The 17,760-nt window shown below is 31.7% G+C and overlaps 1 protein-coding gene across 4 annotated transcripts in view; it reads left to right on the top strand.

The window, feature by feature from the left end:
* The window catches only part of AGTPBP1 (ATP/GTP binding carboxypeptidase 1), a 147,096-nt gene that overhangs the window by 46,468 nt on the left and 82,868 nt on the right, over window positions 1–17,760 (top strand). For all 4 annotated transcript variants that reach the window (XM_054582945.1, XM_054582944.1, XM_054582946.1 and 1 more), the window contains 5 exons: window positions 1,520–1,651; window positions 3,896–3,989; window positions 10,541–10,578; window positions 13,278–13,486; window positions 15,027–15,204. In XM_054582945.1, coding sequence (XP_054438920.1) covers window positions 1,520–1,651; window positions 3,896–3,989; window positions 10,541–10,578; window positions 13,278–13,486; window positions 15,027–15,204 — 651 coding nt within the window. The remainder of the gene's footprint in view (window positions 1–1,519; window positions 1,652–3,895; window positions 3,990–10,540; window positions 10,579–13,277; window positions 13,487–15,026; window positions 15,205–17,760) is intronic.

Raw genomic sequence — 17,760 nt, forward strand, 5'->3', positions numbered from 1 at the left:
AGAAGACCAAAAGAGATATAAAAAATTTTAAGACTGTTTATTACGGTAGTAAGGCATGCAAAATATTAAGAAATAAAAATTGAGAAAACGCAGAATATGAAACAAAGGAAGAAGCTGATTTAGGTTAGCTCAACAGAAAAAAGCAGTCCTTTGGCTAGAACCTAAGTTCAGTTTGTAATTCTCTATGATTCCCTGAGCTCTTTGAATAGTGACTTTTAAGAGTTCTGCTGTTGCCTTGTGGCATACAAATGGGTTTTAAACTTTGAAGTATTTGGTTAAGTGCTGATTCTAAATATGTATGTATATATAGCTTATGTATTAATATTGCATGGATATCATATGTATTGTATAAATACTTACATATTACTTTTAACAAGTGTTGTCTTAAAGCATCCTTGAAGAAAATTTTAATTTTTGAGGTATTTTAGGGGGCTTCAAGACTTATTAAACATATATGCAGTTTATTCAAGAAATACGTTGTTAACTGTTTATTTTTCTTTAACTCTTATGTTTGAGACTTAAGGGCTTCTGAGATTTTTGCTGAAAATGAAAAGAGAAAATCTTACTTATTGGTGAATATTATTACAGCATACTTCTTTATTTAGAACCAGATTATCTTTCTTTTTCTTTTCATGAAGTTAAATTAAGACATGGATGTATTTATATTTGTATTTCTTTAATATCCCCTTTAAGTTGTAGCTCATTTATTTTATTTTCCTTTATACTTTTCAATTTGTGCTATTTCTATTATTATTTGTCCTAATTTTCCATTTTTGTCATTTAAGGACAGTATGCAGTAATTTCTTTAGTTATTTTTGTATTCGCTTTTTTTTTTTCTTTTGAGGTGAGAGTAATTTTCCTGCAGGGATATTTAGTCCTTTTTGACTTAAAATTCCCATTGTTGATAAAATGACTCTGTTTGCTAGTCCTGCATACTTTTTTGGTTTAAAATCTTAAAATTCTTAAATTCCTGTGATCCAGATTGTTTTTACTGATTTAATCATTTTGTGAGAATGAAAAACAAGACCTTTCCTTCTCTTCCTTTTCTGTGTTAAGAATTAGATCCCTTTAGAAATTTATTTGGTAATATTTGCTAGATTATTTTCTACATAATGTGTTTATTTTTGATTGATTTAAGTCTTAAAAGAATTCTGGTAATATTAAGTAAATAATAATTGGCAATGGACATGTAATTGTTAACCATATGGTAGTGTTCCTTTGAATATGTTGAAATAGGCAGACTAATACGTGTTGTGATCAGTTAAGTTCCTCCTTTCATGACAGTCTTTCGTGCTATTCTGACCTATATCCCTCTGCTCCTTAGTACTTTCTTTGAAGCCACATTTCAGAAGTATTAGGAGTATTTTTAAAGTCATACAGGAAAATGATTATAATCTTAGATATTTCAGGTCAGTTTTATATTTGATAATAGGAATTCATAAGTTCTTAAAATCTCACTGCTTTATGACTTCCTCCAAAGTCACATATGAATAAATTGTGTTCTTTTTTTTAAAAACAGACAAGAAATTTGGAATAAAATCTAGAATTAATGGAACTCTGAATATAACCCTGAATTTGGTCAAGCAGAATTTGCAGAATCATCGCTTGGTTTTGCCTTGTCTTCAGCTTTTACGAGTATATTCTGCAAACTGTGAGTATTTCAGAGCAGTTTTTAGTTAACTCAGTGTTTTGAAGTTACAGAAAATGAAAACTTAACCCCATACATCTCTAAAATTTGTGGACAAGGTAAGAGTATTTAATATGGCTTTTTAGTACCTAGCCCCACTACCATGAAATTGAGGTGGGGTAAGAAGGTGAATTGACAAAATCTTGAGAATTGTCATTAAGCGTCTAGTGATGGGGAGAGCAGGCAGCTCATGGTAAATACGTGGGAGAATGTGAGGGTGTTGGCAGCTCGAAAAACTGCTGTGTCTATTTGGATTTTCATTAATGAGAGGAAAGCTGAGAAGGAAGGCATGTGGTTGCATGGTCACCTGGAGCTAATGATCTTCAGCAACCAATAGGGAAGTAGCAGAACAGTAAATAAATAGTACAGGAGTCCCTGAGGAGGCTGGAAAGAAGAGGAATTACCAAGAGAAAGCTTCAGGTGAAATGCCTTCTAACACACCCCCATCCCCACACACTCTCTGTCTCTGTCTCTCTTACTCATACTGGTTCCCAAACCCATAAGGTGTGTATTTTCTTTCTATTCCCTGACTGTGGAATTGGGGTGATTAACAAAACAACTGAAATAGAAAGTGTAAAATGCACTTATTATAGAATATCACTGCAAAATTATAAAAATAGTAGATATGTGTGTACATATATATGTGTGTGTATTTATATGTGTGTGTGTGTATATCTTATGTCTGTACCTTGACAATATGGCCACAGGTGTGCTCAGAGGAAAATAGTTTTGAATATGTAAATAATTAACACTGTTATAATTAAAAAGCATATAAGGAAATGAATGAATGGGATATCTAACCAAAGAAGTTAGGAACAGAGCAGTAAACAGAAAGAAAGAAGGGAAATGAAATAGTAAAGAAAAAAAAACTTAGAAAATAAGAAACAGCTGATCTAAAAAAAAATAAAACAATTGGATTAAAAATAAAACAGATTAACCACAGAACACTCCAATTAAGGAAAGAGGAAGACAGCACAGACAAAATTAGAAGGGATAATGGAATACTAAACAAATACAGAGGAAATTAAAATTACTATACAAAACTTATGGAGCTACATTTTTGGTGGCATTTTATTGAATTAACCTCTAGAACGCTAATAAGTGGTTTATCTATAATTTTTTATGTTTGTTCAGAGCTGAAAATATTCGGCACAGTTTTCTGATTAACTAATTTCATCTTCTGTGTGAAACTTTTTCCCTACTGCAACTGTTTAACTAAGGTCCTTGTTACCTGTCCACCAGCACACTGCCTCCTAATGTCTCTCTCACATCTTTTTTCCCGAGTGCTGTGAGATCTGACCTGTAATTAAAATGCAGATCTTATTTTAATAGCATTCACAATTCCATACGTTGTCAAAACGTATGTTTTATCCACTTATTATCAGTGTTGGTGTTATTTCACACACAATGCTTTTGATCTATTATTTTCCAGTAAATGTTTCTTTAGGGCAATTCCCTATAGTTGAAAGAATGAACAACTTTCAGGGTCCTTTATAATTGCTTACCTTCTTTTCCCAGCTCATCTTTCCACTGGTGTGTCTTTGTCTGATACTCTGTGTTTAACTGCTCATATCCATGGTGTTCATTAACTACTATTCTATTATCCATGTTCATATCTCCAGAGATTTTCCAGAGCCACATCCGTCCCTACTACAACCCCTATCCTAGCTAACTCCGCCTCATTTGTAAAGACTGAACCCACGCATCAATTTCTTCAGAAGTGCCCTCTATTTCACTGTGGTTTAGGGACTCCTCCACCCTTCCACTCTTGTCACCTAAATGGTCGAAAACTCTTAATCTATTAAAAAAGTAATTTAGTATTTATTTGTTTACCGTTTTTGTCATTCTCCTCTAAACTGTTCCCTGTGTGCAGGCTATGTTTTTTTTTTTTTGTCTGTCAATCCCTATGATCTTGTATTTTAGTAGAGTTCACTACATTTATTGAAGAAACAAATGAAGCAACTTAAATAAGGAATACTTTTAGTAGTAACATTTTATTTTATATAACTTCTTTCAGAAATTCCTGCAACTTCCCATAAAAATAAAGCAAAAAATATTTTTAAGTGATTGGCTAAGGTGGATTCTATGAGGGACATGAGTTACATTTATTAAACAATTAGTATACGTTTTTGACTATGTAGCGCCAAGTATACATATTGCTACTTACCAAGATTTTTAAGTCATTAAAATTTTTTCTCCCCCTTCCAGCTGTGAATTCAGTATTCTTAGGGAAAAATGGAGTTGTGGAACTGATGTTTAAAATCATCGGGCCATTTAGTAAGAAGAATTCGGGTCTTATGAAGTGAGTAAATGTTTTGAGTATAAAGAGATAGATATCCTTTACTATTCTGGGTCTCCTCATCTTGATCTGGACAATGAACAGTAGAGTTAAATTGTACCTAGGGTCCTTTCTTAGTTCTTAAATAGTGATTTTATTATGATGAAGATTTTCTTCAGTATACAATTTAATCTTCAAAAGTATATCAAAATTAGAAAACTTTAAATTCATTAAATATAGTGTTACGGAAATTTAGACTTTGAACATTTCTAGATACTATAAGAGGAAATAAGATCATTTATAGAGTATCATTTGTTCAGAAACATTTATTGAGTGCCTACTATATTTCCTATGAATTTTGCAATCTTTAATGACTACTTCATTCTCACAATTATCTGAACATATTTATTTTTAATTTATACATTTTTTTTTTTGCCAAAATAATGTCATTCTTTTTTCTTATTTTGAAAACATTTGTAGGTCTTTCAACCTCAGAAAATAAAAGCAGTTTCCAGTTGCTTGGTTATATTTAGTATTGTCCTAAGGTATATTAGAAGTCATCATTTAAAAAAATTTTATATGGAAGTTTTCAAATATTCATAGTGTTTACATTATAGTAAACCAATTAGTTACCTTTAATAGTTATATTAATTAGTTATTATATGTAGTTAGAACATTTTGTCATTTTCCTTTCATTTTTTTCCTTCCATGTTTTTCTTTATTTTTGTTGGGGTATTTTTAAGCAAATCCTAGATGTCATATGTGTGTGTGTATATAAATTCATATATATATAATTCATATGTATATATATGAATTTCTGTAAGCAAATCTCAGATATTTTCTAATTTTTCCCCTAAGCACTTTAGTATATCTCAACTAAATAGGGACTTAAAAGAAAGACCACTATACTGTAACCATACTCAAAAAATTAATTTCTTAATATAATCTAAAATCCAGTTTGTGTTTCAGTTTTCTCCAGGTGTCTCAAAATGCCCTTTTATAGTTTGTTTGTTTGAATCAGGAATCAGATGAGGTTCGCACATTATTCCTCATTATATTTAGGAAATTTCCAAACCTACACAAAAATAGAAAGAATTGAATAATAAACCCTGATATACTTATCATTCAGTTTCAGCAATAATCCACATTCTGTCATTTTTATTTTGTCTTTCCCTTTCCTGTCCCCCTCCTTTTTTTCCCTGAGGTATTTTAAAACAAATACCCATTACATTTGTTCTGTTAATTTTTTTGTGTTTTTACTATTAGACACAGAGCTTTTTACTTTTAGTATTACCACAATGTAATTTCTTTGCCCAGTAATATAATAATTCCTTAATATCATCTCCTATTTTCTAATTATCTAAAAAGTATGTATTTTTTTGCAGTGGCTTGTTCACAATTAGGATTTAAATAAAGTCTATATATTCTATTTGATTACTATGTCGTACAATCTTTTAAAATCAGTAACAGTTCCCCATTTTTTGGTTCTATTTTGTTATTTGTTGAAGGACCTGAGTGCTGTCTTATAGAATGTCCCAACATTGTGGATTAAGATGACTGTATCCTGGGTCATTTAAACATGTAGGTATATCCCTCAAATTTTCTATAGACTGATAGAGCTGGAGGCTTGATTAGATTTGAGTTCTTTTTATTCTGTTCAGAATTATTTCATAGGCAGTGATAGATACTCTGTTTTGCATCACTTAAGATCATTGAGTTAATGTGATCCCTCCACTTTTCACCTAATAATTTAGTAATATTTCATGACATTACCTAGATTATTTTTTCTTTAGGGGTTGGAAAACAGTGACTTTTATAATTTTCTCATTTTCCCCCCACTTTCATTAGCTATAATTCTTTTATAAGGAAAAACTTGTCCACATTATTTGGTTATATTCAACAAATAAGGTTCAGAATATTTTCAGTCTTTTTACCCTTACTTAATAAAGGTTAAGTATTTTAGCTTGTATCCTTTTTTAAAATGGGAACTAACTGCACATATAATTATTTATTACATATTATTTGGTGGGATGACTTAACATATTTGTGCAAAAATCATACACAGTCCTAGAGCATCTGATGAAATATAACAAGGCAAAGAAAACGATTGTATCACAATTCGTAAAACATAAGGGATTGGTTAGTGTAGTGAGTGGGCTCTGGAGGCAGGGCGAATGGGTTTGCGTGTTAGCTCTGTCACTTACTGGCTCCATCATACATAGTTAAGTTACGTGACTTATTGTGGCCCAGCTGTAAAATGGTAATATTAGTGCCAATATCATAAGGTTGTTGTCAGGGTTTAATGAGATAATTCCTGTAATTAGCACAATGCTTATATTAATGAAGTGTAATTAGTTTAGGTAGGTAATGTGGTAATGTGCGTGCAAATGAATCCTAGTTAATACTAAAATACATTCTTTATTTTTATTTATATGCCATTACCTCCCTTAGTCTCTAAAGTACTTTATAATTTATTTTTTATATAATGGTTCTGATATTCTACTTAATGTCTACATTATTCTGTTGTAACCAAGTTACCAACTTTAATATAAAATGTCCCTAGTAGAAACATTTCACATATATCTTTATGATATACAATATGGAAAATATCCAAAACCAAGTACAAACTGGTGGGTCTAAACTTCTGAGAAAGGAATATTGTTACATCAATTATCCTTTAATTCTTTTTTGTTTGTATTTTGAAAAGAAAAACAAATTTTAAAACTTCATTTTTTACTTTAAAAAGAAAAATCATTCATTGACCAAATGTCTGTATCTTATCTTTTTATTACCTTAGGGCCTCCCCCCTAAATTAAAAAAAATCTTGACATCTGGCATTTGTATCATAGTTCTTCCTTTTAATGCCCTAAAATGTCATGGAAGAAGATTAAGGGATTTTCTTTATGTTTGAAGGGTCATGCTTTTCTTTAGGATTTCCTTTCCTTTCCAGTTTTATGTTTTGGATTTAAACACTGTTAATCCAGAAGGAAACAACTCTGGAAGTTATTGTAACTGTTTTTGAGGTGCAGCAGGTTTGGAAATTACTGCATGTACTGACCCCTACCTTATGTAACTTCATGAGCGCCTGCACTTTCCTTCACTGCTCCTACACGGACAAGCCACAGGCTGCTTTCTAAGCCATTCTTGGTTGTGTGATTGTGTGTGACATATGAAGATTGGAAAAATACATGAAGAGGTATAAAATATTGGTACTGAGAAGTTCTAATCAGTTAATATGATACAGATTATATGTTTCAAACAATCTATCTAAAATTCATTTGTAATTTTTGTATTATAAATTCGTACTGGCTTATCCGTGTTGTAGAACTTCAGAAATTCCTTCGTACTGAAGTTTTTAAAAATATCATTTAAGTAACATATTGGTAAAAGTATCAAGGCAACTTTGCACCAAACTTCATCCTTATTATTATTATTTTTTAAAAAATCTAGTGGAGCTATGGAACAAGCACAGAGTCAGAACTGGCTTTGGAGTTAGAAAGAACGGGGTTCATGTTCTAGTTGTATCAGTCTCGAAGAATAAACATCAAGGATTAGAAACTATCAGGAGCACTTTGATTTGTTTCAGGTGTTTTACAAACAACTGCCAGCAGGGAGAAAGACTTTTTCTGAAAGTACTCTCTGATTTTTATAATTTTGAATGAAGACTTAGCTGTAATGGAAAAATCCTATGACTGCACTCCAACTGATTGCATCTAAGTGATTGTATTAGTTTCCTAGGGCTGTTGTGATTAAAATACCTAGTACAAATTAGATGGCGTAAAATAACAAATTTATCGCCTTACAGTTCTGGAGGCTAGAAGTCGAACATCAACTAGTCAGCACTGCCAGTGGCTCTTCTAAGACCTGAGTGGAATAATCCATCCTTGTTTCTTCCTACCTTTTGGTGGATTGCTGGCAGTCTCTCCTGTTCCTTAGTTTGTATCTGCAGCATTTCAACTTCTGTCTCTGTCATTACATGGGTTCTCTCCTTGTGTGTTTGTCTTTAAATAGTCTTCCCTTTTCTTATAAGGGTACAAGTCATTATGGATTAAGAGCTGCTTACTCCATTATGACCTCATCTTAATTACATCTGTAGTAATCCTTTTTCAAATAAAGTTACATCTGAATCTGAAACTGGAGGATAGGGCTTCATTCAACATGTCTCTTTGGAGGAGACTGACATTTCTGATTTCATAATTTTCTTTCTCAACAGAGAAATTCAACAAGAGAAATTTACTTTTCATATCACTTAGTTTTTCTGTGATTCTAAGTAAATTATACTCTGAAATCTTTAGTTTCCTTATTTATAAAATGTGTCAATTCTATGGACCAGAACTGTTTTAGGGATTAAACTATTTATGAGGCACCTATAACAGTTTCTGGCATTGATCAGTTCTTGCTGAATAAGTCTTTTTCATTTTATTTTTTATAAATTGCTGTTTCTCTTGGAAGATCCATTTAGTTCTGTATTTAATTTCGACCAATTTAAAAACTGTACGTACAATCTTACGTACATTTTATTGCACAATTAAAAGATTATGGAATGTTTCTTAATAGTGATTCAGTGCTGTGAAAACTTAGTATGCAATTTTATAGTTTTCATTTACTTTTTGTTTTTTAAAGATTTTATTTATTTTTAGAGAGGGGAAGGGAGGGAGAAAGAGAGGGAGAGAAACAGCAATACCTGGTTGCATTTCGCGTGCCCCCTGCCGGGGACCTGGCCTGGAGCCCAGGCATGTGCCCTGTCAGGGAATTGAACTGGCAACACTTTGGTTCACAGGCTGGCGCTCAGTCCATTGAGCCACACTAGCCAGGGCTAATTTTTATTTACTTTTAACTCATTATTACTAAAACTTCACATTGTTTTTAAAGAAGTTACAGGTATGAGTTTATAATATTTTTAAATGCATATACTTTTGTTTTTATTTTACAAATGTTATAAGTAAAGCTTTATATGGCTGCTTTATTTGTGTCAGTGAACTAAAGTGTAACTTAACTTTCTCTAGAGGAGTGATTTTCAACTGGTGTGCTGTAGCAGGCACACTGGTGTGCCGCAAGATTGTTTAAAACGTTCACTCCCTGACTGTTTAGTCATGGGCATGGCCTGCTTTTCCCTTAGGTTGTCAAATAAAAACCCCCCAAACAGCCAACACAACAATAGCTGTCCAATGTGAATGAATCAGAATTATCCCTAATTTTTTGCCAGATTAGCAAAAAATATAATGTGCCACAGAATTAGTTTATGTGTGCCGTGAGATGAAAAAGGTTGAAAATCACTGCTCTAGAGGGTGGCAGTAATATGCATTTATTCTCGATGAAAACTTACTCAGTGCCTACTCCTTCAGTATTTCAATCCCTGCCTCCATCATCACATGGGTTCTCTCCATGTGTGTATACTTGTGATTATTGTTTCAGGTTCTACTATGAACCAGTATCCATCTTCAATCTTCTAAGTGATTATGTTCTCTACCTTAACTCACTGGTCTTGCTGTGTCTCCTTCACCACTAGTAAATGCAGCTTTGTTTTTGGTCTTAATTTCTTGGGTAGCTTTTTCACAAATGTTTACATTTTATTACGTTACCTAGATTGTAAAATTATCTGTGGAAGAGATAAATTTGTTTCCTAACTTTATAACCATGAAGAACCTGCTTTTGTGGGTATCTAGTAGGCATTCAACAAATGCTTAATGATGTGTGAAATGCTTAAGTTTGACAATGTACATATTTTTATGCAAATACAATTGTTGAAATCTTACTAAGAGGTACTGTAGTATGTAGCCTTATATTTTTAAAGTTACTGAAATTAAGTTTAGTCATTTCTTTAGTAATTCTTTTAAAACACTATGAGAATTATAGATTCTCCATAGTGATATTTACGTGCACATTTAGAACTGATTCATGGCAGTTGATTTCACTGTGTGTAACTGAGTGTTTATGTTTAAAGAAAATGTAAGTACCTTCAATCTTGGGGGCTATTTCTTGATTCCCTAATGGGCAATAAAGTTTTTTAGATATTAATTAGGTTCATTATTCTCATTGCTGCCTCATGACTGAAAAATGTTAAGGGCTCCTACTACTTCTCCCTAAACATTCTAGTTCCAATATTTATTATCACCTTAAATATTAGGATTATTGTTTGATAGAGCTAAAATATTTTACAGTCAGATAGCTACAAGTATCTATAGAATTTTATAGTTAAGAATTTTTTTGTGTGAAACTTGTTTTTAATTTCTTTGTGATTCCTAATTACATTCCTGTGTGAACTCTGTTAGGGTTGTATACAAGTACAGTTATTGATTTTATTCATCTGACCTCGGATATAAAGACTTAGATGTTGTTATTTTTTTTTCTTTAAAATTTTTTTGGGTGCTTTTCTGTTGCTATTTCATCTTCCTATATATTCAGGTCTAACCTGAAGAGCGAGATGAAATGGAGAAACACCACATGTAATTAACTATAACAGGAATGACTTTTGGAATAGATAATAATTACTAACCTGAAAAGATTGTATGAATTTACTATTGTAGATTAATTTTACTAGTTTTGTTGTTGTTTGTGTTTTCTCATGTTGACAGGGTTGCTTTAGACACTCTTGCTGCATTGCTAAAATCAAGTAAGTTTTTAAATACTAGAAATACTAGATACTGTTTTTTCAAATATTTTATCTACAGTGTTAAACTGGAAATGTGGATTTAGTCTATAGTTATAAACCTCACTTATAATAATTTAATGTCAGAGTTGATTTTATCTTTTAGTACAGTTGATATGTCATAACTAATGTCATTTATGTTTATTGAGCTACAATTTGTTTAAATATGTTGACTTTCTTTTTCTATCTTATTACTATAAACATAAAGCCCTGTTGGTAGAGGAGAGTAATATGTAAATATTATGAAAGTATTTATTTTTAAAAACTGAAGTTAACATAGTACTGAAAATGTTTACTGTGAAGACTGTCTTGAATAATTATTCTATGTGTAACGCACATGTTTTTAATTTAGAACCCTTTTATTAGAAATTTTATTTCTACCATAAATTCAAATTTATAACATTAAGATGGTTACTAATACAAATTTACAATTTACTAAATTAATTGACAGACTAAAGCACTGTCTTCAAAATTGAAGAATTGGAATAAATGTGTCTTATTATGGTATCTTGGAAGAGTAATCATCTACATTACATGTTTTTTTCCTCTCCAAGATACTCAGTATCTCTATTTTAAGTAAGTTTCATTAGCACCCCTATTGTCATTGGTTGATTAACATTTATTTAATCACAATAACATTTTACTCATAAAGGTCTGTATTGATGGCTTTCAGTTTTGTTTTTCTCCAGAATTGTCTATATAGGGTAGACCAACCTCTCCTTAAGTTTGAATGACCAGAACTATTTATTTGAATAGTAGCAAGTGACTAGTTGGTATATCTGATATTTGGTAATGATTTATTAAATTTAAAAAATCACCTTACGTATTAGTATTATATACTAGAGGTCTATTTTTAAATGCACTATGGCATTTTGGAGCATTTTTTTGGGGGAAGGGGAAAGAAATTTACTTTAAAAGGATACTTAAATTATTGGAATAATCATGAGAGAGTATAAAGAATATATACACAGTGCAGAAAGACAGGCAGCTTAGTTACCATCACTGGGGCATTGATTAGATGCTGCAGTCTAAAGGGAATCCCAAGTTGTATTCCTAGTTGTAACTGGAGAGGGAAGGAGAGACATAGGCTGATTGTAAATTAGGTGTCCTGAACACATGAATAAAATGTCGTTTACTAAACTTGTTTTACTTGTGCTCAGTTGCAGACAGCTCTGTTCACTTTTCTTTAGGGTCATTCAGCACCTGTGTTTGATTTATGGGCAAGTTTTTTTATTTGAACTTCAATAAAAAGTTTCAATATTCCTTATAAATACAATTTAGGCTATTGAGAATTACAGTGGAGACAGTTTGTAACAGGAGTTAACATTGATCATAATGTTTTTTACAAACATATTCATAGCTAGTAAACTAATTATATATGCCAACTGGTGTGAACAAAGTGTCTATATTCATTTAAAATACATTAAACTATTGCCAGCCAAAACTATTTAACTGATACTATAAATAGCCACAGCCTTAAAAACCAGCTCTGGTAAGCACAATAGAGGTTTCAAAACTGTAAAGTAAGAATCCCCCACCCTTTTCCCACCCTGGGAGTTTCTTCCAGTTCTCTAATGTATGAGCATACGTTCTGAGAGGGCATTGATAATGTTGATTTCACTGTCTTAAATTTTATGTTTTAGGTACATATTAGCACAGTTGGAAACAAGTATTTCTTTGAGGCAATTAAAAGGAGCAGAACTTTACTGTTGCATTATTATAGTGTCCATGTCATAAGGCAGGGTCAATTTAGATTAGGAAGGGATGGGTATTTCTTCGAAACTGAACAACCTCAGATGGGTTGGTATTACACTTTATTTTGTGCTCTTATAATAGGTTGACCCAGTGATGCTGGGTGGCTTAAGAATTATTAAGAATAGGATTCCCTTGCTGCCATCTTAATTAAATACACCTATTTGGTTAACAGTCTTAAATATTAGCGCTTAAAAAAATAATAAAATAGGTCAAATTAGTGGATTACTGCTAATTCTATCCCAATAAAATTGACCATTTACAAAAAATCCCTTTTATGTAGTTTCATTACATTAAAAAAATTAATGATTAGAAAGTACTGTCTCCTAATTACATAATGCTTCTTATATTTATTTACTAAAAGTTCTATATGTATTTTTTAACTTAGAATTATTATGGCATGGATATCAATGGAAACACTAAGTTTATAATAGGAGCTACAATCCAATATAGTTAACCTCAGTGGAAACACAAAGTTTGTAATAGAAGTTACAATAATGATAATTGATTTTAACAAAATCCTATTCACAGTAGGTTAAAGGCTTATATATTCCATTTATTATAATCAAAATCAGTATATTCATTAGTTTTAAAATACATGAAGACTTCTGTTAGTATTAACATTTAAAAGATACAGCCCTAATTGTATTAAATATATTCTGTTATTTATTAACCACAAAACAATATATGGGCAGGTTTCTGGAAAATATAATAATTTACCATCTGAAACTTACTATATTTATCTTGTTAGATAAAAATATTTAAATATATGGTTGCCATTTTTTGATATTCATAAAATGAAGAATTTTAAGAGTTCATTACAATATTGTGGTTATATTTTCAGTTTGGTTCTTCTACCACTTCCTCCTGTCACTTAAAAAATATTCTTTCTCAATTTTCTTTTGTTAAAGAAACAAATGCCAGGAGAGCTGTAGACAGAGGATATGTCCAAGTCCTTTTAACAATTTATGTAGATTGGCACCGCCATGATAATCGGCATAGAAACATGCTCATTCGGAAAGGAATTTTACAGAGTTTAAAAAGTGTTACAAACATCAAGTTGGGAAGAAAAGCATTTATTGATGCCAATGGGATGAAAATTCTCTATAACACTTCGCAAGTGAGTTTTTTCTATTACTGTGATTATGTATTAATAATATGATTTGATTCTTAATATTTCTGAAAATACCCCAAAAGTATGAGAAATATATTTTTTAAAAATTGAAAACCAAAACGTATAATCATTTCTCACATGTGACCATGGACTGAGTTGGAGAAAGTGCCTAGTGCATATATCTGCAATGTGAGATTCTTCCCCATAGGTAGAAAGAAGATAAAAAAGTCTAACCACTGGGCAAGAAGGGATTCCATATAGCCATGCTTTCTATAAGATGGGCAGTTGGCTATTTCCCTGTTTCCCTCCTAAGGTATTTATGGATGTTTTACAATTTGTAATCCAATTCTGTTGATTGTTAGTGTTCTTCCTTCTGGATAGAGCATTTTTCCCCCATTTTCTTTATTATTATTTATAGAGCATTTTAAAATGGAGAAGTTAAAAAAGTGAAACCTGGAGTTAGGGTTTCTAGTTCTGTCTGCTATTGTAAGTATAAACCTTCTTGACAATATCTTTAGCAAGATTTGTTCCAGCATCTGGAGAAGACTGTCAGCTGTGGGAAATGGGCATGTTACAATGCATTCGTTTGTTTTCAGTGGGCTGTAATTATTAGAAAGAAAACTGTCTTTGAAAATTCCAGCCAGTTATCCTGCTTGTGCCTGCTTGTTCTTAAACACAACTAACAGTCTCTTTCTGTGAGAGTAAAGACATAAGAACACACACTTTATGTTTACACTTAGCTTTGTTTTTCTTATCAGCCATATATACTTGTTTTTATTATTTTTAATATAGGCAGTGATGGATATTTAATATGTGAGGAAGAGTTGGGTGACTTTGGTCATGCCGCTTGACATTTCTGAGCTTTAATTTCTCATCTGTTTTGACAGACTAGGTATGAAGATTTGTTTTGAAAATTTTACAGGATATCAGAGTGCCATCTAAATGTCAGTTTTCAATAATAACAATAGTGTTATGATATAGTTTCAAATCCCCTATGTAGTAGTCCTTCACAAGATTAATTAGATACCAGGGCAGCAAATTAAACTCTTAAAACTTAAAACCATGATATTCAGACTGTTTTTTGTAATTGAGCAGCCAACTTATTAGAGGTGTTATTGATGATAACTGATAAAATTCTGAGAAAATTTCAGCCAAGCACATGTTCCTTTTTGCTTCTTTTTTACTTTCTTACTATCTTTCTCTTATTTTTTAAAATTGTGTGCTAGGTTTCCTAAATGCACCGAAGTCCTTCATAGGTGTTTCTTAGTACTTTGGTGACTTTTGGTACCGAGGATGGTACTGATTTCTGCTTAGTTAAAATATTTAAGGAAAAGTACTACTAAACTTACCAGATGAGGTCCTTACTTACAAAGAGAAACTTCTGAGTAGTTAAAGCTGTTTTATAATTATATTATGTTAAAATACTGTTTTTGTAATATTTATCTCTTGAAAATTATTAATGTATTACTTTCTGAAGTAATGTAAGTTTGGTTCAATTATTTACTAAAGGCACATTATTTTTTATTTTCTTTTCCTAAAAAAACAGGAATGTTTGGCAGTCAGGACCCTTGATCCTCTTGTCAACACCTCCAGTCTGATAATGAGGAAGTGTTTCCCTAAAAATCGCCTGCCGCTCCCAACGATTAAAAGTTCTTTCCATTTCCAGTTGCCAGTTATTCCTGTGGCTGGACCTGTGGCTCAGCTCTACAGTTTACCCCCTGAAGGTAGGACCACAGACTTCCTGCTGGTTTTCAGTGTTCCTTGGGATTGTGTGACTCTGTTGACTTTTTCCTTTGTGTGTGTGTCCAACGCCTTGGCAAGAGAAGACCTTAATGAACACAATAAACTTCCACATTATATTTTAGTTAATAAGTATTTCTTTAAATACAAGAAATTGAGAGAGCTAGTAATTAAGGGAAGCTGTGTGGGATTTGTTATAAAAATATAAGCCAGTTATCTGGTGAAACTGAAAAAATGTAAGCATCACATAGGAACATCACTTGATAGTTTATATGAAATTTCAAAGTATAATAATGTAAGCATTAGATGTGTAGGTAATTATATTTGGACTTACATTTTTAGCTTTTTCATGAACTTCAGTTTTTTAAATCAGTGAAAGTAAACCGATCTAATCACCAAGAATGTTGCACTTAATGTATGAAATTATCAGAAGTTGGCTGTTTGCCATTTTCCATATAGTACTGTAGGTACGTAATAAAGGAAGTAAGAATTTAAACTTTTTAATCTGGGGAAAAAGTAGAATTTTTTTGATAAGATCTAGGAAATGGAAAAGAGGAAGTTGTCCAGCCTATTAATAGAATTTTTAAAAGTATTTTCTTGTCACTTGATCACTTTTTTGAAAAAAAAAATTGAAGGTGCTTTATGTTTAAAAACAGTTATTTGGAATAAGTAATTTAAGAGAAGTAATTATAATTAGTTTTATTATTCTTGATACAGATTTATCAATGGTATTTATCACAGAGTACACATTTATGATTTTATTTTAAAATCTTTAATTATTTAAGTACAAGTTTAATCTACACAAAGTACAAGTTAAGTTTGCACAGAATATCAAAATGGATTATTCAGAAACTCCCTGTAAAAGATTTAAAAGTCTAAGACTAAGTCTGAGACTTAAGTAAAATAGCTAAGTAAAAATAACTGTTTTATTCCTTCTTCTCATTCTACTTAAAATTAAAAATATGGGAAAATCTGTACTGAATCTAAAAACTTGCATTCTCATGTAACAAACATAGAACATGCAACAAACATGATAGAGATGTGAATAAATTAAGGAGAATGTCAACTCTTTACCCACTTTAATATGAAATGCAGTATCTCTGACTCAAGTTGAGGTTCAGTTAACAGCTAATTTGGAGGCACAATAAAAAAACTTTTGGAATCTCTTTCTCTCCTGTATGTCAGTGTAGGATTATGGGGTTTAAGAGGTCATTCTAACAGGCAGAAAGCTGGTGACACTTGTCTATGATGTGGCAGGTAGTAACACTGGGAGGGACATAGGAGGTACCTCCTAGTGTTCTTTATACAGTGTCTAGAATAATCACATGTATAGAGAAAGCTGACTTCTAGTGCAAAAAAGGACATTTTTTTTTGAGGGCCTTTTTTCTGACTCATCTCAGACTGATATAATGGATCACTGAATTACAAATGGAGCTTTACATTGATTTCATTTTTTACACCTTCCTCAGGACTGTTTTTTTTTCCTTCATTTTATCCTCAACATCCATTAGGTTGCATGAGACATAATAAGTGTGCTTTTATTTAACATAGGTTGATGAATGAATTGAGTTGGCCTCAACACTTACTTCCTTGTATATTAAATGCCAAAAGATAGGCAGCATCTACAGAGATTTGGAAGAAGAGTTTTGATTGAAGATTTCTGAATCCTTATTAGTTGCTCACCATATGCGAAGGTGACATATTCTTGGATATGTAAGGGTATGGAAGTATATTATCTAAGTACCCTTCCTGAAGTAATTAACGTGAAATAATACTTCAGCCAGGCCAGTGATGAATTAAGATGTCAAGAACGCAGAAAGACATGGTGGCAGAGTAACTGTATTCAACATCATGAATTGTTAATTATGTAATACCAAGTAGATCCTTAGGATGGGATGTGTTAAACATAGGAATCCATGGATGGATTTCAGAGACTATGAACACTACTTTGAAATTTTATGTAAAATTATTTATGTTTTTTTCTTGGAAAAAATTTCTTGAATGGGTCTATCGCTGCTAAAGAAAAGCAAGGAAATTTCAAAGATGCACAAAATCCTAAGAGTGCTAAATACAAAGCAAGAACAAGCAAGTCAGTTTTAGTAATAAGATATCTAAATGGATAAAATATTCCTATTAAAAAAAGAAACTTTCAGATTGGGTTAAAAAGCAAAATCTGAGTAATTGATTCATACTGGAGGCTCTTAAAACATTTAAATGGAAAGCATGAAAGTAAACAGATTGGCAAATGTGTATGTTATTCCCAGCTCAAAAGAGGTGAGGAAGGCAGTATTGCTACCATACAAAAATATAAATACTGAACATGATTTTTAAAACAAGACAGCAAAGATTATTTTAAACTAGACAATAACATGTGTCTAATGCCAAAGGAAAGATAGGAAGCTATTATGATTTTAATAATAAGCAGAGACAATTTAGTGGGCGATTTTTAATTTACCTCTAACTTCTTGGCAAACTAAATAGAGAAGGTTCAACCAACTGAAGTGGATGCTAAAGACAACTCCTGTTACTACATTTGAAAA

Source organism: Pteronotus mesoamericanus, unplaced genomic scaffold (genome assembly GCF_021234165.1).
Source record: "Pteronotus mesoamericanus isolate MK-2021 breed Mesoamerican mustached bat unplaced genomic scaffold, CSHL_Meso_final contig_73, whole genome shotgun sequence".
NCBI classification, from domain to species: Eukaryota; Metazoa; Chordata; class Mammalia; order Chiroptera; family Mormoopidae; genus Pteronotus; species Pteronotus mesoamericanus.